The sequence below is a fragment of the Heloderma suspectum genome, chromosome 6, assembly GCF_057233095.1.
Source record: "Heloderma suspectum isolate Gila_16-S chromosome 6, 16-S_ref, whole genome shotgun sequence".
Classification (NCBI taxonomy): Eukaryota; Metazoa; Chordata; class Lepidosauria; order Squamata; family Helodermatidae; genus Heloderma; species Heloderma suspectum.
This window is the reverse complement of record NC_139463.1, coordinates 110,658,337-110,683,584: the sequence shown is the minus strand read 5'-3', so window position 1 is coordinate 110,683,584 and position 25,248 is coordinate 110,658,337. Positions and strand designations below refer to the sequence as shown.

General features: G+C 46.3%; 3 protein-coding genes across 12 annotated transcripts in view; 1 reads left to right on the top strand and 2 right to left on the bottom strand.

The window, feature by feature from the left end:
• Window positions 1-1,507, bottom strand: part of NFATC4 (nuclear factor of activated T cells 4) — a 32,729-nt gene extending 31,222 nt beyond the window's left edge. The window contains exon 1 of the mRNA XM_084806185.1: window positions 1,363-1,507. Within this exon, the coding sequence (XP_084662311.1) occupies window positions 1,363-1,459 (97 nt within the window). The 5' untranslated portion in view covers window positions 1,460-1,507. The remainder of the gene's footprint in view (window positions 1-1,362) is intronic.
• On the bottom strand, window positions 1,456-13,208 carry LOC146342503 (uncharacterized). Of its 6 annotated transcripts, none has more exons than XR_014783953.1 (7): window positions 12,915-13,040; window positions 12,184-12,271; window positions 9,510-9,620; window positions 8,196-8,236; window positions 6,623-6,686; window positions 5,727-5,796; window positions 1,456-1,508 (listed from the first exon to the last, which is right to left on the bottom strand). XR_014783953.1 is itself a non-coding variant. In XM_084806187.1 (7 exons), the coding sequence occupies exons 3-7, from the start codon at window positions 10,806-10,808 to the stop codon at window positions 5,792-5,794; spliced, it is 321 nt and encodes a 106-aa protein (XP_084662313.1). In that variant the 5' UTR covers window positions 10,809-10,849; window positions 12,184-12,271; window positions 12,915-13,037; the 3' UTR covers window positions 5,710-5,791. The 6 variants fall into 6 exon arrangements, 5 of the variants coding, with proteins under 5 accessions (XP_084662313.1, XP_084662312.1, XP_084662315.1 ...); XM_084806187.1 differs by lacking the exon at window positions 1,456-1,508 and adding an exon at window positions 10,724-10,849 and having other exon boundaries at window positions 5,710-5,796; window positions 8,196-8,251; window positions 12,915-13,037; XM_084806186.1 differs by lacking the exon at window positions 1,456-1,508 and having other exon boundaries at window positions 5,710-5,796.
• Window positions 12,204-25,248, top strand: part of LOC146342502 (ubiquitin carboxyl-terminal hydrolase CYLD-like) — a 37,244-nt gene continuing 24,199 nt past the window's right edge. For 2 of the 5 annotated variants that reach the window (XR_014783952.1, XM_084806181.1), the window contains exon 1: window positions 12,204-12,289. Coding sequence is in view for 1 of the 5 variants with exons in the window: in XM_084806181.1 (XP_084662307.1) it covers window positions 12,288-12,289 (2 nt within the window). In the remaining 4 variants the exon portion in view is untranslated. Of the gene's footprint in view, window positions 12,290-12,400; window positions 12,689-14,154; window positions 14,284-25,248 lie in introns of those variants that run through there. The other 3 variants (XM_084806182.1, XM_084806183.1, XM_084806184.1) reach the window with 3 other exon arrangements.

The window sequence follows — 25,248 nt, the reverse complement described above, 5'->3', positions numbered from 1 at the left end:
CTTCTCCTGACGTGACCACTTCAAGCATCTGAGACAGCGGGTTTTGGCCAATAAACGCTCACATCCCAATAAATTTGTTAAAACTACTGCAATGCGCTTTAGTCTGTTGCAGCAAAAACAACCAACACAACGACCCCGCTGCAACTTCTTCTGGAGCAAATTTTCATTAGGAGGGGTGCATGAGAGGGGGCGGGTTTGGCTTTTGAACAGAGAAAAATGTCAAGAAGAGTGCCCACATGAGACAGATTTCAGACATTTAAAAAAAAGAAAAGAAAAGAAGAAAAAAGCTTTGGAAATTCAACAATTCTCTGATTCCTGATGAGGATCAGAGAAACATTTGTGATTTGGGTGCAACAAGTCCCTTAGAACATGCTGCCGGTTGTGACCTGTGGCCACTGCAAGAAACCAAATATTTAGATACATTAGGCTTCAGCCAAGAAGTTTCTAACCATAACCTGAAATGGATTTTAACTTCAGTTGTGTTATTCGTAGGTACAAGTGAATTGCTATGAGACAAACCAATTGAGGGTTTGCAGAAACGGGATGTATAATAATCTAACGTCAACCTTCTTGGATATTTTCTACCCTCTGTGACCAGATACGCCTCCATCCACCATTATTAAATACTGCACTGTACACTTTCCAGACAGGCCAAGGTTTTGGAGGGGCAGGGAGAATGAAGTCTCTTCACCCCCATAACAGATCAAGAGTAGTTTACAACAACCCTATAGGGTAGGCAACCATCACACACACTGCAGCAGAGGCTAGGACATCATGGGTCGCCTTAAAGTGATGAGTTCATAGAGAAGCTGCGATTTGAGTCCAAAACTTTCCAGCTCATAGCCTCCACCCATAACCTCTATGTAACATCACAATTCCCACCCCCTTAAAAACCCTTTCTGTAAGAAGGTAACCAGTGTATTGGTTCGGGGGAACTCAAGGCTACATAACGCCTTCGACGGGGAGTTCTGTGCCATCCAGAAGCTGGTGAACATAATTTTTTTCCGTACGTGTATAGGACGCGCACGAAACTTGAGTCCAATCCGGTCTCTCATTCGCTCTTCTGCGCTCACATTACCACGCTTCCCTTGACAGCATGGGAAGAAACGCAACACCCGCCTTTAAAACGATTGCAAGATCGTCAAGCGTTGGTGCGGGTCGTACGATTTAGGATTTTAATGTCTCACTCTCGGGCAGACACTCACACGATCATACCCACTCCCGTTTTTGGAAAGGAGGAAACCACTTCCCAGCTCCGACCTAGCTTCCCCCGCTCATCTATCGCCCTCAGTGTAGCTTAACATGCTCCCCCTTGCAACCCAGGTTACCCCCCTGCAAAAAGCAGCCAGCCGCCCGTCTCACCTTCCAGGGGGACCCCCATAGCTGGGGAGTCTTTTTCTTCTTCTCCGAAGATCAGCTTGAACTCTAAATCCTCGTCTTCGCAATTTGCTGCACCCATCTTTTTTTAGCTGGTGTGTACTGGAGGGCGGAGAATGGATGGACAGAGCCTAATAAGGGGAACCCCCCCCCAAATAATAATATATAATTGGGGGTCAGGGAGAGAGGCAGGGGGGGAGATTCTCCCCCCGTGTCACTCAATCCCTCTTTCCGTGCCGTCTACCTTTTCTCTCTCTTTAATATTTAAACAATTTAAAAAAAAAGTTTTCCCAAACTTTTCCCTCTCCTCCGAGCGCCCCCCGCCCACTCCCCTTCTCCCTTCCGATTGGCTCTTTAAACAAAATTTAAAAAACCAAACCCATGCCCCCGTATGTCAGATTAAGCCACACCCACCGGGCGGCGTGGGGAGGGGGGGAATGTGAACTGGGCTGTTCTATAAGTCCCGCTCCCCCCCCCCGGAAGAAGAAATCTCGACCACCCCTTCTCGTCCTTCCAGATGGTACAGCCTACCTGGAGCCTATAGGGAGGCGGCCCACGGAGGCCCGCCCTCATCTGGCTGCTTTTTATGGACGGTCGGGCCCGCCCTGGCAGGCGCGTAAAGGCAGAGGGACGCGCTGTAGTCAGCCAGGGCTACGCTGCTATTACTGTGATTATAGGATGTAGCTTGCATGCCTCCGCCTAAGGCAGGGAGGGGTAATGGAGCGGACACCGTCCCCCCGCCTCCTTTGGACGCACATAAAAAGGCGGGGTATAAATGCAATAAATAAGTAAATAATAAAAAGTAAAAAGATCCCCCCCCCCCGTGCAAACTCCGCATCAGAAGCAGTAGACTGGGATGATTCCCCCCCTCCCCATACACTCTGCTTCAGTAGCAGTAGACTGGGATGATTCCCCTGCCCTCATATACTCTGCTTCAGAAGCAGTAGACTGGGATGATTCCCCCCCTCCCCATATACTCTGCATCAGAAGCAGTAGACTGGGATGATTCCCCCCCTCCCCATATACTCTGCTTCAGAAGCAGTAGACTGGGATGATTCCCCCCCTCCCCATATACTCTGCATCAGAAGCAGTAGACTGGGATGATTCCCCCCCTCCCCATACACTCTGCTTCAGTAGCAGTAGACTGGGATGATTCCCCTGCCCTCATATACTCTGCATCAGAAGCGGTAGACTGGGATGATTCCCCCCCTCCCCATATACTCTGCTTCAGAAGCAGTAGACTGGGATGATTCCCCCCCCCCCATATACTCTGCATCAGAAGCAGTAGACTGGGATGATTCCCCCCCTCCCCATATACTCTGCTTCAGTAGCAGTAGACTGGGATGATTCCCCCCCCCCATATACTCTGCTTCAGAAGCAGTAGACTAGGATGATCCCCCCCCCCTCATATACTCTGCATCAGAAGCAGTAGACTGGGATGATTCCCCCCCCCCCATATACTCTGCTTCAGAAGCAGTAGACTGGGATGATCCCCCCCCCCATATACTCTGCATCAGAAGCAGTAGACTGGGATGATTCCCCCCCCCCCCCTATATACTCTGCATCAGAAGCAGTAGACTGGGATGATCCCCCCCCCCATATACTCTGCTTCAGAAGCAGTAGACTGGGATGATTCCCCCCCTCCCCCCATATACTCTGCATCAGAAGCAGTAGACTGGGATGATCCCCCCCCCATATACTCTGCTTCAGAAGCAGTAGACTGGGATGACCCCCCCCCCCCAATATACTCTGCTTCAGAAGCAGTAGACTGGGATGATCCCCCCCCCAAATATACTCCGCATCAGAAACAGCAGACTGGGATGATCCCCCCCCCCAAATATACTCTGCATCAGAAGCAGTAGACTGGGATGATTCCCCCCCACCCCCCATATACTCTGCATCAGCAGTAGACTGGGATGATTCCCCCCCCCCATATACTCCGCTTCAGAAGCAGTAGACTGGGATGATTCCCCCCCACCCCCCATATACTCTGCTTCAGAAGCAGTAGACTGGGATGATCCCCCCCCCCCCCATATACTCTGCATCAGAAGCAGGAGACTGGGATGATTCCCCCCCAAATATACTCCGCATCAGAAGCAGTAGTCTGGGATTACAGTAGGACAGCCTTCCCTGCACTGGGGCCTTGCAGACGTGTTGGACTACAACTCTAACCTCCCTCAGCCGTTGGCTATGCTGGCAGGGGATGATGGAAGGTGCAGTCCAACACAGAGCTGGAGGGCTCCAAGTCAGGGAAGGCTGATGCAGGGTACCTCCCTCTCCTCCACTTTCCTAATTCAGAAGACAGGTTCCAGGGGTTAATTTGCACAGAGAAAAATGTCAGCACTCAAGAAACACAGAAGCCTCCCGCCACCGGCCTCCCTCTTTAATTCATTCTGTTTTTAGCTTGCCCTTCCCCCAAGGGACCCAGGGAGAGAGGTTCCCCGGCTCTTTCCACTTCATCCTCATTAACAACCCTGCGAGGTAGGTTAGACTGAGAGACAGTGGCTGGGCCAAGGGCACCCACCCTGTGAGCTTCATGGCCCAGTGAGAGATGTGAACCCTGGTCCTAGTCCACCCTTCCCGAACCTGGTGCCCTCCAGTTGCATTGGACTACAGTTCCCATTATTCCCAGTCAGCATGTCTAATGACCATTCTGGCAGGAGGACAATGGGAGCTGTAGTCCAACACACCAGGAGGGCACCAAGTTGGGAAAAGCTGTCCCAGTGCCACATTCTGGTCACCCAACCCCTCAAATACAAATATGTGAGTTTTGAAAGGGGCATTCTGCATATACTCAGAGACTCTCTTCTGGAGCTAAGATTACCAATTGACCAAGGGCGGGTGGGGGAACTGGCTGGCTGTTTTTTGTATGTTTGCTTGCTTGCTTTGGGGCTACTTGCTGCAAAAACAGTTTCATTCAAGTTCAGCATATACACAGGGCTCTGCCCCAGATCCACCCAAAACTCTGTACCCTGCTGAAAATACTCTGCTCGAGTGCTGGCCTGGAACCACAGGCCGATTTGGGTTTGTCTTTGGTCTTACTCAGGTTCCAGAATTTGTTTTATTTAAAGAGCTGGCAACTTTGCCTTGAGCCTGCACCAACATCGGAACTGGTGGGCGTTCACGACTTACCTTTTATTATGATGATGGTGGTGCTTTACAGAACAGGACAGGTCTCTGCCCCGAGGGGCTTTCAGTTTAAAATTCAACACAAGGTAAACAGCAAAGGAAGGGGAGGAAAGGGGATAGATGGGTCATCAGGAAACTAATATACGATCTTTTCTCCCCTGTTACACTTGCTTAAGTTTGGTCACAGACATAGTTGTAGTAAGGTATGGAACTAGGGAGTGGAATCAAAAACCTTATTGAAGAGGGGTCAACCGATTGATTCTGTTACGGGCTCCCCATTTCTCTGAGTGGTGAAAAATGGGTAATGCAACAAGGTTCATTTTCTTTTGGATAAGAGAAAGTACTGGGGATGGGCGGGTTGCCTTTGTGATGAACACTGCTTTTATTTACAAATACCCAAGCAGAACTTACAGGAAGCAGTAGGCTGCTGCAGGAGACAGCAATATCGCTGATCTAGCACGAAATTCTCGAGCAGAAGTCCTTGGACCACCACACCACCCACTCGCATAATGCATCCAGTCCACTTTGACTCGCAGCTGTCTCCCTCCATCTCTCCATCTGCCAATCTGTAGCTTCAAAGGCTCTATAAAAGGTTTCACTGCCCCTCCCACTAACACTGATCTGTGTCACATTCCAAAGGCAGAGGAGCGGGATTTCCAGGCCATTAAGAAAAGCATCCCCAGTTATTAAAGACTACTGAAATTCTTTTGTCATGTCCCGACCTACGCATTAGTCTGTTGGGTGGAACCACAGGAATCAGCCCACTCAAGACAGCAAAATCCATGCCAATTATCATGGGAAACCTTATCAACCTTTGGCTTCAAGCACCGACATTTACATGGGGTTCCTTGAGCTGCACTAGGGAAATTTGGCCTTGTTGTGTGAAGCAGCTCAGTTTCAATACACTACAATATAAAAGCTCGACCGTGTCACTGTTCGTGGACACTGTAGAATTGGTTTGCCTGGAAGTTGCACCCTCTGTCAAAGAACGCTGCCAGGGGTTTAGAGGCAGTCTGTGGTAACACAAGGGTCAAAAAGATGCACTCTGCACATGCCTAGAGGCAGCTGCATCATCTTCATCATCATTATTATTATTATTATTATTCAGGTTGCTGGACAACTAACTTCACAGAGGAGGGGAAAAAAGCACATGAAAACAAAGATAGCCGTGCTGGACTAAGAGAGAGAGAAAAATTCAGAAGTCCACAGTAGGGCAATACCTTTATTAGGACTATCCAAAATTCCACAAAACTGTCCAAGCTTCTGAGTTCTCCAGAATTCTTCATCAGGCTAGGTGGTACAAAAAGAAAGAGATGAGGGGAAAGAAATGGAAAAGTCCAAATATTTGGCGAGATGTTGTGGCCATGAGTTCTGCAGCTTGGATAGACCGAGGGGACGTTTTCCTTAAGAATCGTAAAACACCTGGAGACATTTATTTTATGAGGCATTTAATAAATTTAGGGCGCAATCCTATGGGGATAGGCGGCCACCTCCAAACTCGGAGGAGATCACCTATCAAATGCAGGGCAGGAGAAGCGTGGAGGGGATCGTTCCTTCTGTGCTTCTCCTGCCCTGCATTTGAGACTAGACAGCCGATTTTGGAAGGCAGAGTGGGGGAGGAGGCTGCTGGATGACACATAGGATGTGTCGTACTGGCATTTCCGCCTTCCCCACCCTGGAACACCCCCCGGAACGCCCCATTTTGGCCTCTCCGTGCTCCTCTTCCGAGCACGGGGCTGTTCCGCTCTGAGGTCGGTTCCTGGAAAACCACATATCCCATGGCCGTCTAGCTGCTGACTAGCAGTCATAGGATTGCTCCCGTAATAAATAATAATTTAAAAAACACCTGGAAATCTCTCTCTCCTGCCCTTGGAATGTGACACCGATCAGAGCTAGTGGGAGGGCAGAAAACCCTTAACGTACAAAAGAAATTCTGGGGCTCATCTTTATGTGTTTTTGATAATGCCCTGGCCTTCTGTGCAGACACGGTGCACTACACTTTAGCTCTCCAGGCAAGTAGTGTGATCTTCTCTGCTTTGGGTCCACACATTGGAGTAAACCCCCCCCCCCCAATTTCACATATATACTTATGGGATGTGAGCTAGCAGTGACTGACCAAGGAGGAGATCTCGGGGTTGTGGTGGAGAGCTTGATGAAAACGTCGACTCAGCGTGTGGCTGCTGTGAAAAAGGCAAACTCCATGTTAGGCATAATTAGAAAAGGGATTGAAAATAAAACTGCCAATATCATGCTGCTCTTATACACATCTGTGGTATGACCACGCTTGGAATGCTGTGTATAGTTCTGGTCACTGCATCGGAAAAGGATATTGTAGAGTTGGAAAGAGTGCAGAACAGGGCAACCAAAATGACCAAGGGCCTGCAGCAATTTCCCTACAAGGGAAGGTTACAACGTCTGGGACTGTTTAGCTTAGAAAAAATGGCGAGTAAGGGGAGACATGACAGAGGTGTTCAAAATTATGCATGGTGTGGAGAAAGTAGATAGGGAGAGATTTTTTTCTCCCTGTCTCATAATACTAGAACCCAGGGTCATTCCATGAATCTGACTGGTGAGAGATTCAGGACAGATGAAAGGAGGTTCTTCACACAGCGCATCGTTAAACTATGGAATTTGCTTCCACAGGATGTAGTTATGGCCACTAGCGTTCATGGCTTTAATCCTGGCTGGGGAATGCTGGGAATTGCAGGACTTTTTTCTGTCTGAACATGCATAGGATTGCACCCTAAAAGCGGCTTAGACAAATTCATGGAGGTTAAGGTTATTAAGGGCTACTAGTCCTGATAGCTATAAGCTTCCAGTACCAGAGGCAGTATGCCTATGTACACCAGTTGTTGGGGAACATGGGCGGGAGGGTGCTGTTGCACTCATGTCCTGCTTGTGGATTTCCCACAGACACTGTGTGAACAGAATGATGGATTAGATGGACCCTTGGTCTGATCCAGCAGGGCTCCTCTTATGTTCTTATATTACGTTCACAGCCCATGCCCCTGCTCTCCCGGCCTCTTTTCAAAGACCTGTGGGGCTGCCCGCAATTCCTACCCGTGCCGGCTTACTACATTCCCCAGCAGTCCAAACTCCAAGAGGTTAACATTCTTTCATTTCCCATTTCCATGACCCACAAGGGAGTGTGACGCATGTGGGCCTTTGCAAAAACAGAGCTACGTCCCTGGCCAGAGCATGTGTTCTCCTTCTCCCCCTGCCCCCCTTCATTAACTTAATCAAAACCATCCGTCTTTAAGCATGCAGAGTTAGGGAGGCTGAAGCCCTGCGCCGCAGGGGTGGGCCCAGTTTGAAGTCTTTTTCCTAGGGGCTCCTCCGAGCAGGACTTTCAGAGTCTTAGAAATCCACCGAGCCATCCCCAATGATGGTTTGTTTAGTTTTAATTCCCCCTTCCATCTTTCAGGCCCAGCCAATCGAACCCTGGGCTGCCCTTCCAGCCCTCCCCGGTTTTCGACATCTGTTTCCGAGTCCAACATCTGTCTGGCTTCTCTGTAAAACCTCTCATCCCCACCAACCAGCCATGGAAACGGCTTCTCAATTAGATCTCCCCTCCTCCCCCTCCCCTTTTTTCTTCTCCTTCTCCTTCTTCTTCACAAACCAGGCACTCCCTTGGCTTTCACCACATGCTTTGCTGACTGGTAGAAAGAAAGAAAAGCCGTTCTAAATACCTTTAAGTAAAGAGCATCATCCAACTTTGAAAGAGGTCCCCCTATGGATGCATAAACTGGAGATGTTGTGAGCCTGCCTTAATCCCTCGTTCTTCTCTCCAAACCTTCTCTCCTTTCATTGAGCCAGGAAGGAAAGTACATACTGTCCCTCCTTCTAATATTCAAATTGGTGTAACTCCCTATTTTGTTTTATTTTACTTTACTTCCCTGAGGGTCCATCCCTTAAACCCATCCCTCATCCCTCTGCTGAACTGTTCGCCTCCCCGCGAGCAGGACAAAACTCAGCTCTGTCATTTCCCAGGGGTTTTGTCTTTCTGGGATTTGGGAAGGCTCTCGACTCTTGTCCCTTTGCTTGTGGAGGCATGCTGTGACACAGTTTGGCCACACACATTTAGTTGTTTCTTGTGTATTTCTTCAAAACAGGGGCGGGGAGCCCAATGTGGTTGTGCTCCAGCTCCCATCAGTCCCAGCCAGCATGGCCAGGGATGATGGGAGTTGGAGTCCAACAACATCTGGAACATGTTCTCCACCCCTGCTTTAAAATATAATGCATATTCCAAATCTTTAAACATTGGTGGAAGACACTGGGGTGAGACCCATAGCCAAAGTCTCAATCCGCTTGAGGATATTGCAGCCTTCCAGCTGAATCTTAGCTTTAATTTTAAAAAGTAAGTCTCTAGTCCAGTGATGGGGAACCTCCAACCCACAGGGCTAATGCAGCCCATGAGGCTCTCCAATTCAGCCCATGGTACTCCCCAGGCCATACCCCTCCTTCTCCCCCAGCACAGTTTTAATGTCCATTGCAGCATGCTGGAAGGAGGTTTAAAAACCCTCCCACCCAGCACACGGGATATTAAAATCAAGGCCTTTCCACTCCTTGCCTGATCCTTTAGAGATTAAAATCAGGGCCTTTCCACTCCTTGGCTGATCCATGCTGCTCAGCCGAGGGGTGGAGAGGACCCGATTTTCATCCCCATCATTGAGCGCTGGGAGGAGAGCTTTAAATGTCCCCACCCAGCTGCCACCATGGATGGCGATGAAAATCCCCTTTCCCTGTCAGCTGAAGGGAGGATGAGAAGTGTTTGGGCTCTGATCCCACCCACTTCTAGCATATGGCCTCTGAGAGGTTTCCTGACCCTCTAATCCCTTTTACTTGTGGAGATAAAGGGGCAAAATGCAAGCTGTATTCTGTCCATATTAGGACACCTACATTCATATTCTGGCTCTTCTGTGATGATTCCCTGTCCCTTTACAACAAAATTCCTGGCTAGGAACCTGGTAGGAGCATCGCCCCTTTCAAAAGGAATGTACTACCTTTGTTCTGAATGTCAGATAGAGCAACGATGGAGCGAATCCGACCGGCAATGGAGCAGAAGAAGAATCCGGAAACCTCTGCCAGTCTATAGGCCTCAAAATGCTTGTAAACTGTGGGGGGAGAGCGGGGGGGGGGATTCCATTAACACACACACCACCCTCATTTGGGGTAACATAGCAGTTGCCTACTAGGGAAAAATACGTATCCAGCCCAGATTAATTTGTAACAAGAAATGGGTTAATTTGTGCAATATGACCACCATAAATCTTGGCTAGGCTGCCCAGCTGTCCTATTTTACAGAGGACAGTCCTCTATTTTGGAGAGCTGGCAGAGGGCAGTCCTCTATTTGAAGGTGTCCTCTATTTGATGGGCTGCCCAGTCCAAATCTTGCTTAAAGCCAAAGAACCATAAGGAGGAAGAGCAGGAAAGGGCTTTAAAATTGCTTATCAACAGTTAGCATGTGGACAGCACACTGAGAAGCACACAGGTCGCTTGGTCATTCTTCTCCACTATGGTGAGATGTCTTCTCTTTCTGTTTAAATAACAGTTATTCTTTCTAAATCTGCACCTATACATTCGTGTATGCAAGCTCTATGCAAATCTGTGTCCCATTTTGTCCTCTTTTGCGGTGATGTGTTTCCGCTTTTTTGTCGATGCATAAATGGTCACCCTAATCTTGTCATTTTTAAAAGAATTCTCATCACAAAGCCCATCAGCTTCAGTGTACAAAGTTGTAAGACAGTGGTTTTCAAATGCCCACAAGAAGGGCATGAAAGCAATAGCCCTACCCTGCTGTTTTCCACAGCAACTACTATTCAAAGAGTAGAATAGTACTCTTCTGAGAGCCAGTGTGGCATAGTGGCGAGAGTGTTGGACTGGGAGCCCAGAGATCTGGGTTCTAGTCCCCACTTGGCCATGGAAGCTCACTGGGTGACTTTGGGCCACTCACAGACTCTCAGCCCAACCTACCTCACAGGGTTGTTGTTGTGAGGATAAAAGGGAGAGGAGGAGGATCATGTAAGCCGCCTTGGGTTCCTTGCAAGAGGAAAAAAGGCGGGATATAAATGCAATAAATAAATAAATAAATAAATGTATACTGCCTCTGAAGATGGAGGTTTCACATTGCTACCGTGGCTAATAATCATTGATAGATGTATTGTGCCACGACTCAAACTCCAGAAAACAGGAAATCACAGTGCTAGAAAACACTAACTCTGGGCACATGTAGAATGCATTTCTCCGCACTCCATGCTTCTAGGATGGCTGGAGAGGGTTTTCAGGTCACAAGCTGTTGACATCCAGCATAAACTGAGCCCACGGAGAGATCTTTATTCTGCATCTGATAAAAAGGACATTGTCCACAAAACCTTATGCCAGAATGAATGTGTTAAGTCTTTAAGGTGCCACAAGAACCTTTTGTTATTTCTTCATTTTAGAAAAAAAGCACTGAAGAGAAAGAACAAAGACAAAGCCGTGTAGGAAGGAGAAAACAAGGCAGTTTGTTGTGTGTGTATCATTCATATACATGCTTGCTGCCCCCTGACGGAAGGCATGGTCTCTGTTTTCATTGAGAGTGTATGTGTGAAATTTCCCCTAATTTTAAAAGAGCATCAAATACACTTGCTAGGCCTTAAGCAAAAGAAGTGGATGCAAACAGTGGGGCAGGGGAGATAATGAAATTAAACACAAAAGACATACTGCCTGCAGGAATCCCAGATTTCTAGTTTCAAGTTATTAGGGCAGGGCAGGTTAGCAAGAGCCAGGGGTGACCTGTAAAATAGAGGAGTGAGGACCCAGTGCTCCTCCAGAAGGTGTTGGACTACAGCACCCATCATCCCTGACCATTGGCCATGCTGAATCGGGCTGATGGGAATTGGAGTCCATCCACATCTGAAGAACCACAACTTCTCCAACCCTGCTGTACTGACAATGAAACTCACCAGATTTCCTACCGTTTGCTACCCTCTAGTGAAAATCCAGGTGTATAGCTGCTAACAATTTGTATTACTATTATTATTATCATCATCATTGCATTTGCATTTCCTGTGACTTCAGTACTTACCTCCCCCAACCCACCCATGTATATATCTCTCAGCATGAGATAACGCTTCATGCATCCATGAAATATTATGCCATAATTAATTCGTGAGTCTTTAAGGTGCCACATAACTTGTTGTGTTTGCTCCAACACACCACCGGCCCTCTCCGTTCTCAACAGTCAGCCTGCATCATCTCAGCATGCTCAGTCCTCATCACCCTGCGCGGGGGGGCGGGGGGGGAGCTGATCCTCCTTTTAAGGCTAGAAAAAAGTCCCTACAACTCCCAGCATACCCTAACCAGCATGGCTGTCTGGGAATGCTAGGGGTTGTAGGACTTTCTTTTTTCCTGTCTGAACATGCATAGGATTGCGACTTGGGGTGTAATCCTATGCATGTTCAGACAGAAAAAAAGAAAGTCCCACAACTCCCAGCATGGCTGTCTGGGAATGCTGGGAGTTCTAGAACTTTCTTTTTTTTTTTTCTGTCTAAACATGCATAGGATTGCGACTTGGAGGCTTTCCCCGCCCTTGAAAGATTCCCCCCCCCCCCACACACACACACACACACTTCTGCCGCTGGTCTACCTGCCGTGCGTGGATGGTGCCGTTTGGGCTACAAAAGGATCGGCACTCACCTCTGAACATCGGAAATAGAGAGATGATCGAAAGAGAAGCTCTTGAACCCAGACCTGATCTGCAGGAAGCCGCTGGCTGACGCTTTGCCTGGCATGACGGAAAGATGTAAATACGATCTCTTGCTCATGGCGGTGTAGATCAACGCGACGTGAAAGGGGCACAGCTACAGGGGCCGGTTAAAAAGTTGGCAACCAGCTCAGATGTGGCTTAATTTAAGTCCCACCCCAATAGCTCCCTCCCCACCACGGCGCTCCTTGCTTCATTGTCACAGGGACAGGTTTCCTCTTTGGGTGGGTAGAAATGGGGGGGGGTCCTCCTCCCCCCCTTCCTCTTTTTTCAGTTTCTTCTCCCCCCCCCCGCACTCTCTCCATTCTGATTGGCCCCCTCTCCCCCTTCGTCCGCTTGCTATTGGCTCTCGCCTTCCGCCCCGTGAAAACCGGAGCAACTTCCTTAAACTTAGTTTTCGTTCGGGCCATCTTTTTTTCTGAGAAAACTGAGCCCCAGGTAAGCTCTGGAAAGGAGGGAGGGGGATTTAAGTGGACCCTGCTGAACTTGCCTTATTGCACGCACTTGGCATTCTTCTCCCCGACCCGACCCGACCCAAACCAGGCGGAGAAGAGAGACAGACCTCTCTTAAAAACAGAAAAACAAATGCAAAACACGTGCTCCTTTGGCGACGGATCGGTCCCCCCCCACCCCCATTCCTTTAGATCAGCCCTCAGGTGCTCACCAGGTTGCCCGTGTGTGCGTCTCTGTCTGTCCGGGACATCATCTCAGCCAGAGGCTTCGCCGTGAAACGTTTGCGTGGCGGCCCCTGAACATGTGCAGAGTGCCCGTCAAGTCCCGCTTTCCCGGGTTTTCTGGCAGGGGGCGTTGAAATACTCCTGGGAAGTGGCGGTGATGGCGGCGGAGGAGGAGAGGGGGTGATTTCTAAAGAAGTCCTAAACCAAGCTTCTTCCAACTTCGTGCCCACCAGATGCGTTGGGCTATACCTCCCATCATGTGGATGGGAGGTATAGCCCAATTGGATTCATAAGTTGGATTCCTGCATTGAGCAGGGGGTTGGACTCGATGGCCTTGTAGGCCCCTTCCAACCCTACTATTCTATGATTTTGTGATTCTGTGTGCAGTCAGCATGGGATGCTGGGAGTTGTAGTCCAACGCATCCCGAGCACATCGGGTTGCGGAAGGCAGACCTGAGCCCTGACTTTTTTTTTTAATTTTAGAAACTAAGCAGGGTGTATGTGTTTGGGCTGGGGCGGGGGGATGACTCAGCGCCTCCTAGGAAATAGGGTTGCCAACCGCCCAGATAAAAGCCAGCCTGGCCTATCCCTTTAACAGCTTGGTTAGAGAACACTGGTTATGGGTGGGTTAAAAAATATAATAAAGAAATACATATTTGGTTTGGAGGCAGAATCGAGTGAAGCTTTCAGGAGGTGGTGATAAACACGATCCTTTTCTAATGTCCACAGATCCAGGCAGATCTATGAAAGCATGCCTAGGCTTCAGATCCAATCGAAAGCAAACAGTCTTAAGTTAGTAGCAATAGATCTGTTCCTTGATCATTGGCTTTAGCCCCAGCTAACTTCAGCTGGATTGGGCCTGTCATTTCCAAATGAAAGCTACACGCCCGTAACTGGATTGCCTGCCATCCATCCCTTTCATCCTTGACACGTCCTTTCCTCTGTTCCCCCTGCTCCTTTGGCCTCCCCTTCTGTAAAACTGAGATCGGATTAGTTCCTTGCAGCAAAAACCTGTTGGAAACCTCAGGTGGTCCAGAATGCTGCGGCCAGACTGTCGACTGGGGCCATTTGCGACAGCTTCACTGGCTACCTGTCTGTTTCTGGGCACAGTTCAACGTGCCGATTATGACCTATAAAACCCTATATGACTTGGGACTGAGCTGTCTGAAAAAAGCCGCCTTCTCCCATACAAGCCTGTCCCAGCTATTAAGAACTTCAGGGAGACCCTTCTCTTCGTCCTGCTGCCGTTGAAGGTGCATTTGCTGGGGATGCAAGAGAGGCCCTTTTTGGTGGCTGCTGGAGCCCCCTGCCAAGGGGGACGAGGTTGGAACCCGCTTCTTCCACCAGCAGGCGAAGGTGATTTTAATTAGCCAGGACTTTGCCCTGTAAACTGGTCTGCGGCTGAATGGGCTTTTAAATGGGATGGTGCAGCTTATTTCATTGCTCGTTCTGTTTTCAAATTGTGTTTTTAATGTATTTGTTTTTATGCTGTGCTTTAGGTTTTCTTTTCATTTGGATTTTATTGTTAGCTGCCCCATGTGCCGTTCTTGGGCAGAAAGGCGGGATATACATTGGATAGATAAAATAAATGAATAGGGGTCAATCAATCATTTATTGTTATGACCAGCACAGCAAATAAAAGCACATAAAACTACACATAGAATACATAAGATAAAATAAGATAAAAACGTAAGATGAGAGAAAATGGGGAGAGAAATAGGATAATATTATACAGCTTGTGAACATATTTCAATCTACCAAGGAGGGTTACAGAATCTTTGAGGTCAGTTCTTGGTGATTTTTGCATGCTGCAGCACAGAATTTGGTAACGTTAAGAGTGGTGGCTGCATTTAATAAATTTGTTATTAAATTTAAAATTTATAAATTTAATAAAAAAATAAAATTTAAATTTATTAAAGTCTACGACCAGCTCATATGTATAAACAATCTAAAAATGTCACAATAAACTAAAATATTCCCAAACAATAGATAAATGAACAATATAAACAATAAATGAACAATAAAACATTATTTAAAATTACCTATTACAGATTAAAATTAGTATTATTAGGATTTTAAAACATTATATACAATATCCCCACGAATCTTCCAAGCAGCTATAAAAAACATTGCACAAGGATCTGTTAACTGCACATTAGCACCTAAAAGAAGCTTCCTGGCAACCTCAACATCAGATCTGCCCAGGAACCTTCTAAGCAGAGGAGAAATAAACTTTGCACGAATTTCTTGATAGAACCGACAAGAAAAAATAACATGTTCGGTTGTTTCAACCGCTCCAGCACCGTACGGTCAAATCCTCTCTGCCATTGGAGTCTTACTATATCTCCCCTCCAGCACCGCTGAGGGGAATACTCGCCATCTGTCTAAAGAGAAAGCCCTGCGAAGAGTTGTTGTTCAGTCATTAAGTCGTGTCCGACTCTTCATGACCCCATGGACCACAGCACGCCAGGCCTTCCTGTCTTCTGCTCTCTCCCAGAGTGTGCTCAAGTCCGTATTCATTGCATTGGTGATGCTATCTAGCCATCTCATCCTCTGCCATCCCCTTCTCCTTTTGCCTTCAATCTTTCCCAGCATCAGGGTCTTTTCCAGGGAGTTTTCTCTTCGCATTAGGTGGCCAAAATATTTGAACTGCAGCTTCATTATCTGTCCTTCCAATGAGCAGTCAGGGTTGATTTCCTTTAGGATTGACTGATTTGACCTCCTTGCAGTCCAGGGGACTCGTAAGAGTCTTCTCCAGCACCACAGTTCGAAAGCATCAATTCTTCTGCGCTCAGCCTTCCTTATAGTCCAGCTCTCACAGCCATACGTTGCTACTGGGAAAACCATGGTTTTGATTATACGAACCTTTGTCGGCAAGGTGATGTCTCTGCTTCTTACTATGCTGTCTAGGTTTGCCATAGCTTTCCTCCCAATGGGCAAGCGTCTTTTAATTTCATGTCTACAGTCACCGTCTGCGGTGATCTTGGAGCCCAAGAAAATAAAATCTGCCACTGCTTCCATTTCTTCCCCTTCTATATGCCAGGAAGTGATTGGGCCAGATGCCATGATCTTAGTGTCAGGGTGGACACTGAGCCCATAGAATCCCAGAGTAGTTCTGATTCGGAGGAAGAGCAGTCGCTCCTGGGAGAGGAGCGCGCCCCTTTTTCCCAGGGCCCGCAGCTGACAGAGATTCCTCCCACCAACATGCCTAGATTAGAAAGCAGTCCAGGGAGTGACCCAGCACCGATAGCAGACTGGTTGGATGCGCGGCGCAGACGCAGAGAGCGGCGCCAAATGGAGAGCGCGGAAAGGAGGCGTAGTGCCCGGTTGGCTCTCAAAAAACAGTTGCGCCCAGAGGATCCAAGAGAAAAGGGGAGGGATTCTCCCTGGTCCTTATATTCAGGGGTCTGCCAGTAATTGCCTTTCAAACGGGGACCAACTGTTCCAACTTAGGGCTTAGGGATGCTGCTGCTCAGATCTAGTTGCTACCTGTAGAGTTGTAAGTTGTAAAAGAAAAATAAAGCTTTGAAAAGAATCCCTTTGTCTGCGTCTGGACTTGGCTACTAGATTAGACTGAGAGAGCCCTCCAAGAAGCCCTTGACACTTACTTTTTTTAATGTTGAGTTTCAAACCAGCTTTTGCACTCTCTACTTTCACCATCAACAAGAGGCTCTTTAGATCCTCTTCGCTTTCTGCCATTAGGATGGTATCATCTGCGTATCTGAGGTTGTGGATAATTCTCCCGGCAATCTTAATTCCGACCTGTGATTCATCCAACCCGGGGTTTCTCATGATGTACTCTGCATATAAGTTAAATAAGCAGGGCGACAATATACAGCCTTGTCGTACTCCTTTCCCAATTTTGAACCAATCGGTTGTTCCATGTCTGGTTCTTACTGTTGCTTCTTGACCCTCGTACAGGTTTCTCAGGAGACAGGTAAGGTGGTCTGGTACTCCCATCTCTTTCAGAATTTGCCAGAGTTTGTTGTGATCCACACAATCAAAGGCTTTAGTGTAGTCAATGAAGCAGAAATAGACGTTTTTCTGGAATTCTCTTGCTTTCTCCATGATCCAGCGAATGTTGGTGATTTGATCTCTAGTTCCTCTGCCTCTTCGAAACCCAGCTTGTACTTCCAGTAGTTCTTGGTTCACATGCTGCTGAAGCCTAGCTTGTAGGATTTTGAGCATAACCTTGCTGGCATGTGAAATGAGCGCAATTGTATGGTAGTTTGAACACTCTTTGGCATTGCCCTTCTTTGGGATTGGAATGTAAACTGACCTTTTCCAGTCTTGTGGCCACTGTTGGGTGTTCCAAATTTGTTGGCATATTGAGTGCAGCACTTTAACAGCATCATCTTTTAGGATTTTAAATAGCTCAGCTGGAATACCGTCATCTCCGCTAGCTTTGTTGTTAGTCATGCTTCCTAAGGCCCACTTGACTTCACTCTCGAGGATGTCGGGCTCAAGTTCAGTGACCGCACTATCATGGCTATCAGGGACATTAAGATCTTTCCTGTATAGTTCTTCTGTGTATTATTTCCACCTCTTCTGAATCTCATCTGCTCCTGTTACGTCCGTGCCTTATTTGTCCTTTATCATGCCCGTCTTTGCACAAAACGTTCCCTTGATATCTCCGATTTTCTTGAAGAGATCTCTAGTCTTTCCCATTCTATTGTTTTCCTCGATTTCTTTGCATTGTTCATTTAAGGAGGCCTTCTTGTCTCTCCTTGCTATTCTCTGGAAATCTGCATTCAGTTGGATATATCTTCCCCTTTCTCCCTTGCTTTTCGCTTCCCCTCTTTCTTCAGCTACTTGTAAAGCCTCATCAGACAGCCACTTGGCTTTCTTGCATTTCTTTTTCTTTGGGATGGATTTCGTTGCTGCCTCCTGAACAATGTTACGGACCTCCGTCCATAGTTCCTCAGGCACTCTGTCTATGAGGTCTAATCCCTGAAATCTATTCGTCACCTCCACTGTATATTCATGAGGGATATGATTGAGGTCATACCTGAATGGTTTAGTGGTTTTCCCTATGTTCTTCAATTTAAGCCAAAATTTTGCAATAAGAAGCTCATGATCTGAGCCACAGTCAGCCCCAGGTCTTGTTTTTACTGACTGTACAGATCTTCTCCATCTTTGGCTTCAAATTACATAATCAATCTGATTTCGATATTGACCATCTGGTGATGTCCATGTATAGAGTCGCCTCTTGTGCTTTTGGAAAAGAGTGTTTGCTATGATCAGCGTGTTCTCTTGGCAAAACTCTATTAGCCTTTGTCCTGCTTCATTTGTACACCAAGGCCATGCTTACCGGTTATCCCGGTTATTTCTTGACTTCTTACATTAGCATTCCAATTCCCTATGATGAAAAGGACATCTTTTGTTGGTGTTAGTTCTAGAAGGTGTTGTACGTCTTCATAGAACTGATCAACCTCAGCTTCTTCGGCCTCAGTGGTTGTGGCATAGACTTGAATTACTGTGATGTTGAATGGTTTGCCTTGGATTCGTACTGAGATCATTCTATCGTTTTTGAGATTGTACCCCAGTACTGCTTTTCCCACCCTTTTGTTGACTATGAGTGCTACTCCATTTCTTCTGAGGGATTCTTGCCCCCAGTAGTAGATATAATGTTCACCTGAATTAAATTCGCCCATGCTTGTCCTCTTTAGTTCGCTGATTCCCAAGATGTCTCTGTTCAGTCTTGCCATCTCATGTTTGACCACCTCCAGCTTACCTTGATTCATCCAAAAACAGTACATAGGCTGCCATTTTTACAGTGTATCTGGTGTCCTCCGGTGCCAGAAAGTTTGGTACTCTGCTAATATCTCACTGCCGTTCAATATCTAACACTCTCTGTTTGGTAGTTACCATCGCCTTATCCAATCCCATTGTTAGGAGAGTCTGTGAAGAGAATCCTAACAATGTAATTTTTGATGGACTGCAGTTAGCCAAGAAGAATGAAAGCTGTCCCGAAGAATTAAAGAAGTTAATCCTTGCGGGCAATAATTTAATTTGAGCCAGAAATTAATAGAGGCAAGGCTTACCCTAGCCTCTATTTTAATCAAGCGAGATTCTAAATGCATACTAGCGTTAGAAACACAACTGGGCATACAGAAAATTGCCCTTATAAATTTGGATTGAACTCTTTCTAATTGGCCAAAACAAGAGGATGTTGGGCCTAGAGTTGTCCCATAGAGAAGTTGAGATAGTGTTTTGGCCTGATATAATTTAAGGGCAGCAGGTATATATTGCCCTCCATCAGTGTGAAAATTTTTTAATTTAGCTTGAGCAGATCTTTGGCCAATCCTGGTCACATACTCAGGATGGACATTCCTTGCCCCTGAAGATTGAAGCATCAAATACTTAAAGCGCATCACCTGCTCTACTCTGTGTCCATTAATACTCCATATCTTGATTTTAGGACGCTTCCCAAAAGACATAATCTTCATTTTTTGGTAGTTAATATCCAACTGATTCTCATTACAATAGAGACTAAATACCTGTAGGGCTCTTCTGAGCCCCACAGGAGTTCTGGAGAGTAATACCGTGTCATCAGCATATAAGAGTACAGGAATCTTTCTATCGGCTAAAGTGTGGGGGAAAATATCAGGGTATTTAGACAACTGATCACGTCGTTAATATAAAAAGTGAATAATAAGGGTGCCAAAACATATCCTTGTTTCACTCCTTTTGATGTTATAATGGAGTCGGTAAAATGTCCAATCCTATTGCATCTGACTTTCAAAGATGTGTTAGAATATAGGGCTCGCATTAAATATAAAAGCCTTCGATCGATGGATGTGGTCTCAAATTTTTCCCATAGTCTTTCTCTAGATATAGAGTCAAATGCAGTCTTTAGGTCGATGAATGCTGCATATAGTGAAACTGTGGTTTTAGCCGCATACTTCTCTATTAAATGTTGCAGAATTAAGCTGTGACCCAGAACTGATCTACCCTCCCTAAATCCAGCCTGCTCCGCAGCCAATGGATTTTCCTGTTCAATCCATAATTTAAGTTTATCTAACAAATGGCTTGCATAAAGTTTGCCAATTATGCTGAGCAGGCTAATTGGTCTCCTCCCTCTCTTAAAAATGGGAATTATTATCTCCTGTCTCCTTTCCTTTGGCATGTGCCCTGAATAATCAATATAAGTAAATAACGACACCAAGGGGGGAGCCCACCAACCAATGTTGTTTTTCAAAAGTTCAGAAGGAATATTGTCGATACCAGGGGCTTTCCCTCTCTTAAGTTGATTAATCAGTGACTTAATTTCTTTATCAGAAACTGAAGGCCATTCAGGGAGATCAGCCATCTTCTCTGTGCGAAATTCATAAGCAGCCTCAACGTGTGTCTTCCGGAGATATGCTTCCCAAATATCGGGTGTGATTAAGGAATCTAAAGGGGAGGCATCCTTAGGTGAAAATGTTGACGTCAGTTTCCAGAAGACTGAAGAGCTCTTGTCTCTGGCTGCCTGTATAAGCCGTACCCATGTTGCTTTGGTTTCATCTTTCTTCTTCTGGGCCACTATCTGTTTATAAGCTCTCTTTTTCTCTAATAATTGATTAAGAAGGCTTGAGACATCTGACCTTGCTGCAGCCTTATAAGAATAATATGCAGAATTGAGCACCTTTTTTGCTTCCTGGCATTCCGTATCAAACCACCGCTTTGAATGCCTACTTACTCTTTTCTTTTGTAAATCAGCATCGTGAGTCAGTATTGGATTCAATAACCGCAATAAATTATTGTAGGCAGTTACTGGCTCCTGGCCCACTGGCCTTTCCACTGGCACTCTAACATGCCTTCATCCTCTAAAGCTGCCTTCAGCTTCCGCTCGAGTAAGGGTGACCATTTAGCACGACACCCCAATTGCTGGGTAGGTGTTATATAAGCCCCTGACTGGATCTTAAGATGCAACTTGCGTTCTAAAGGAGCCATACGGAGCAGAAATGGTAAGTGGTCTCCCACAAATACGGGTAGCACCTGAAGGTTCTTAACAAAAGGGAGTCAGCTTTCATTGATTAACATGTAGTCGATAGCACTGCGTCTTGTTCCAGCCATGAATGTGAAATCCCCTGGATGATCCCCTAAGGTGGATCCATTCAAAATGGCAACATTCAGTCTTTCAGCCATTCTAGCGAGGCATATACCAGCATAGTTTGCCATGCCATCTTTAGTGGAGCGAGGATAATGGGAATACAGATGTTCATCCTTGTTGTCAGCAATAGGCACCTTATATTTAGCATAAAATTATCATTTGGGCCCAGTTTGGCATTAATATCCCCCCCCGAAAGGATCTTATCTACAACATTGTCTGCTATTAGATCTTCGAGGTAATGTTTCAGATCAGCCCAGATCATCGTGGTGATCATCTTTCTTTGTTGCGGGGTGAGATATATATTTACCACCAGTATAGGAACAGACCCCTTCATGGATCACTGCCTTGTTGTGGTGAAGGGGCTTGCGTAACTCAGTGAAGCCATAAGCTATGCCGTGCAGGGCCACCCAAGATGGACAGGTCATGGCAGAGAGTTCTGACAAAATGTGGTCCACTGGAGAAGGGAATGGTAACCCACTCCAGTATTCTTGCCAAGAAAACCCCATGGAACGTATCACAAGGCTAAAAGAGATGACGCCGGAAGATGAGCCCCTCAGGTCGGAAGGTGTCCAATATACTACTGGGGAAGAGCAGAGGGTATTTCCAAGTAGTGCCAGAAAGAGTGAAGCGGCTGGGCCAAGGGTGAAAGGACACTCAGCTGTGGATGTGTCTGGTGGAGAAAAGAAAGTCCGATGCTGTAAAGAACAATATTGTTTAGGAACCTGGAATGTCAGATCAATGAATCAAGGTAAGCTGGAGGTGGTCAAACAGGAGATGGCAAGATTGAACATCGACATCTTGGGAATCGGCGAACTAAAATGGACAAGCATGGGTGAATTTAATTCAGGTGACTATTATATCTACTACTGTGGGCAGGAATCCCTTAGAAGAAATGGAGTAGCACTCATATTCAACAAAAGGGTGGGGAAAGCAGTACTGGGGTACAATCTTAAAAATGATAGAATGATCTCAGTACGAATCCAAGGCAAACCATTCAGCATCACAGTAATTCAAGTCTATGCCTCAACCACTGAGGCCGAAGAAGCTGAGGTTGATCGGTTCTGTGAAGACCTACAACACCTTCTAGAACTAACACCAACAAAAGATGTCCTCTTCATCATAGGGGATTGGAATGCTAAAGTAGGAAGTCAAGAAATCACCGGGATAACAGGCAAGCATGGCTTTGGTGTACAAAATGAAGCAGGACAAGGGCTAATAGAGTTTTGCCAAGAGAACACGCTGATCATAGCAAACACTCTTCCAACAGCACAGGAGGCAACTCTACACATGGACATCACCAGTTGGTCAATATCGAAATCAGATTGATTATGTACTTTGCAGCCAAAGATGGAGAAGATCTGTACAGTCAGTAAAAACAAGACCTGGAGCTGACTGTGGCTCAGATCATGAGCTTCTTATTGCAAAATTTTGGCTTAAATTGAAGAACATAGGGAAAACCACTAAACCATTCAGGTATGACCTCAATCATATCCCTCATGAATATACAGTGGAGGTGACGAATAGATTTCAGGGATTAGACCTCATAGACAGAGTGCCTGAGGAACTATGGACGGAGGTCCGTAACATTGTTCAGGAGGCAGCAACGAAATCCATCCCAAAGAAAAAGAAATGCAAGAAAGCCAAGTGGCTGTCTGATGAGGCTTTACAAGTAGCTGAAGAAAGAGGGGAAGCGAAAAGAAAGGGAGAAAGGGGAAGATAGACCCAACTGAATGCAGATTTCCAGAGAATAGCAAGGAGAGACAAGAAGGCCTCCTTAAATGAACAATGCAAAGAAATCGAGGAAAACAATAGAATGGGAAAGACTAGAGATCTCTTCAAGAAAATCGGAGATATCAAGGGAACATTGTGTGCAAAGACGGGCATGATAAAGGACAAAGAAGGCACGGACGTAACAGGAGCAGATGAGATTCAGAAGAGGTGGAAAGAATACACAGAAGAATTATACAGGAAAGATCTTAATGTCCCTGATAGCCATGATAGTGCGGTCACTGAACTTGAGCCCGACATCCTCGAGAGTGAAGTCAAGTGGGCCTTAGGAAGCATGACTAACAACAAAGCTAGCGGAGATGACAGTATTCCAGCTGAGCTATTTAAAATCCTAAAAGATGATGCTGTTAAAGTGCTGCACTCAATATGCCAACAAATTTGGAACACCCAACAGTGGCCACAAGACTGGAAAAGGTCAGTTTACATTCCAGTTCCAAAGAAGGGCAATGCCAAACTACTGTACAATTGCGCTCATTTCACAGGCCAGCAAGGTGATGCTCAAAATCCTACAAGCTAGGCTTCAGCAGTATGTGAACCGAGAACTACCAGAAGTACAAGTGGGATTTTGAAGAGGCAGAGGAACTAGAGATCAAATCGCCAACTTTCGCTGGATCATGGAGAAAGCAAGAGAATTCCAGAAAAACGTCTATTTCTGCTTCATTGACTACGCTAAAGCGTTTGATTGTGTGGATCACAACAAACTCTGGCAAATTCTTAAAGTGATGGGAGTACCAGACCATCTTACCTGTCTCCTAATAAACCTGTACAAAGGTCAAGAAGCAACAGTAAGAACCGGACGTGGAACAACCGATTGGTTCAAAATTGGGAAAGGAGTACGACAAGGCTGTATATTGTCACCCTGCTTATTTGATTTATATGAAGAGTACATTATGAGAAATGCCGGGTTGGATGAATCACAGGTCGGAATTAAGATTTCTGGGAGAATTATCAACAGCCTCAGATACGCAGACAATACTACCCTAATGGCAGAAAGCGAAGAAGATCTCAAGAGCCTCTTGTTGAGGGTGAAAGCAGAGAGTGCTGGTTTGAAACTCAACGTTAAAAACACTAAAATCATGGCATCTGGCCCCATCACTTCCTGGCATACAGAAGGGGAAGAAATGGAAGCAGTGACAGATTTTATTTTCTTGGGCTCCAAGATCACCGCAGATGGTGACTGTAGCCATGAAATTAAAAGACGCTTGCTCCTTGGGAGGAAAGCTATGGCAAACCTAGACAGCATAGTAAGAAGCAGAGACATCACCCTGCCTACAAAGGTTCGTATAATCAAAGCTATGTTTTTCCCAGTAGTAACGTATGGCTGTGAGAGCTGGACTATAAGGAAGCCTGAGCGCCGAAGAATTGATGCTTTCGAACTGTGGTGCTGGAGAAGGGTCTTACGAGTCCCCTGGACTGCAAGGAGGTCAAATCAGTCCATCCTAAAGGAAATCAACCCTGAGTGCTCATTGGAAGGACAGATACTGAAGCTGAAGCTCAAATATTTTGGCCACCTAATGCGAAGAGAAAACTCCTTGGAAAAGACCCTGATGCTGGGAAAGACTGAAGGCAAAAGGAGAAGAGGACGGCAGAGGATGAGATGGCTAGATAGCATCACCGATGCAATGAATATGGACTTGAGCACGCTCCGGGAGAGAGCGGAGGACAGGAAGGCCTGGCATGCTATGGTCCATGGGGTCACGAAGAGTCAGACACGACTGAACGACTGAACAACAACAACAACAATAGGAACAGAGCCTAATTTAATAAGTATTGCCGTAGTCTGTTGATTCAGTGGCTGTAGTAAGGTGCACTTAGCCCTCAATGCAGTAGATACTAAAATTCCTAACCCCCCTTTAAGCCTCCCTGGGCCCACTGCTGGTGTTGCCCCACTACTATAGGAGTGGTAGCCATCAATCAGCAGGTCCTCAGCTGTCCAAGACTCTTGTATTAATATTTTATCATAATTCTGCTGAAAGAGGGAGTGCTCCTGACTTTTACAGCGTGCCCACCCTGCTACATTCCATGAGATGATTTCCAAAGGTTTTATTGTATCCGGCATATGCTGGTCTGAGACTCGTCATGCTTTGGCCCCCTCAGTAAGTAGCTGTTCAAAAAAGTTACTCTCCTTATTCATTCAGGGATCCTCAACTATCGTACAAAATTCAGGGTCATCTGAGGAACAATCAGATCTGAAATGGGGGCTCTCTTCCTTACTATTACGTTGGGTTCCAATGGGAGTTCAGTTTTGTCTTCATCCAGTGTCTTCCTTGATGAACTACAAATGAGAAGTTGGTCATTCTCTGTCTTTTCCTTAGAATGAGAGGCCCACTTTAAGTCCTTCAGACTAGCCACCAAACATTCAAGGCGATTTATCAAGGATACTTGCTCACACATTGGTAGATTGCCAAAAAAGGAAAGAAGATTAGTTTCCACCTCAA

Bases quoted from the DNA above. Each gene is read 5' to 3' on its own strand.
- LOC146342503 (XM_084806190.1), bottom strand. From the start codon at position 12,956: ATGATGTCCCGGACAGACAGAGACGCACACACGGGCAACCTG. The intron at 8,237-9,509 runs GTAGTACATTCC...ATGCATCCATAG, and splicing joins ATCTGACATTCAGAACAAAG to GGGGACCTCTTTCAAAGTTG. The intron at 6,687-8,195 runs GTATTTAGAACG...CCTTTTTCACAG, and splicing joins ATGATGCTCTTTACTTAAAG to CAGCCACACGCTGAGTCGAC.